The following is a 619-nucleotide window of genomic DNA, read 5'->3' as shown; positions in this document are numbered from 1 at the left end:
TCCGGCTGCCCGCAGGTCGCCGACGCATCCCCCATCCCCGTGGTGCTCTACAGTGTCCCCGCCAACACCAGCCTGGACCTGCCCTTGGAGGCTGTCCTCGCCCTGGCTCAGCACCCCAACATCGTTGGGATCAAGGATAGCGGTGGGGATGTGAGTTGGGCAAGGCTTTCCTGGGGCTGGCTGCCACCAAACCTGGCCCTGAGCTGGGAATGGGGAGCTGGGACTTCCAGCCCTTCCCTGAGCCCTGAGCATGCCACATGAGCCCCACGGGGAGAGATGAGGTGATGCCCGCCCCAGGGGACAGCATGTCTCTCCCCAGATTACCCGCATGGGGCTGATGGTCCACAAGACATTTTTTTCCAGGTGCTGGCGGGATCGGCCGGGTTCCTGCTGGCAAGCTATGCCCTGGGTAGGTGCTGCTGCCCCTGCTTGGCCGGGGGCATGGGGTGCTGCCCTGGGGGCACTGGCGGGGACTGGCAGCTGGGTGTGGGGAGGCAGGCGAGGGTTGGCGATGCCCAGGAGGTGCTGGCTGGGCATGGTGTGCTGAGCTGGCTGCTGACATGCCCCGGTGTCCTCAGGTGCCTCTGGGGGGGTCTGTGCCCTCGCCAATGTCCTAGGG

The 619-nt window shown here is 66.4% G+C and overlaps 1 protein-coding gene across 1 annotated transcript in view; it reads left to right on the top strand.

Moving 5' to 3' along the window:
- HOGA1 (4-hydroxy-2-oxoglutarate aldolase 1) overlaps nt 1–616 on the top strand; it is a gene marked incomplete at its 3' end in the record, with an annotated part of 2,388 nt that extends 1,772 nt beyond the window's left edge. The window contains 4 exon segments of the mRNA XM_009698778.1: nt 16–150; nt 320–350; nt 353–409; nt 579–616. Of these exon segments, the coding sequence (XP_009697080.1) occupies nt 16–150; nt 320–350; nt 353–409; nt 579–616 (261 nt within the window).
- Between the last annotated feature and the right edge of the window lie 3 nt (nt 617–619).

Source organism: Cariama cristata, unplaced genomic scaffold, assembly GCF_000690535.1.
Source record: "Cariama cristata isolate BGI_N322 unplaced genomic scaffold, ASM69053v1 scaffold29144, whole genome shotgun sequence".
NCBI lineage: Eukaryota > Metazoa > Chordata > Aves > Cariamiformes > Cariamidae > Cariama > Cariama cristata.
This window is presented reverse-complemented; position numbering and strand designations above follow the sequence as displayed.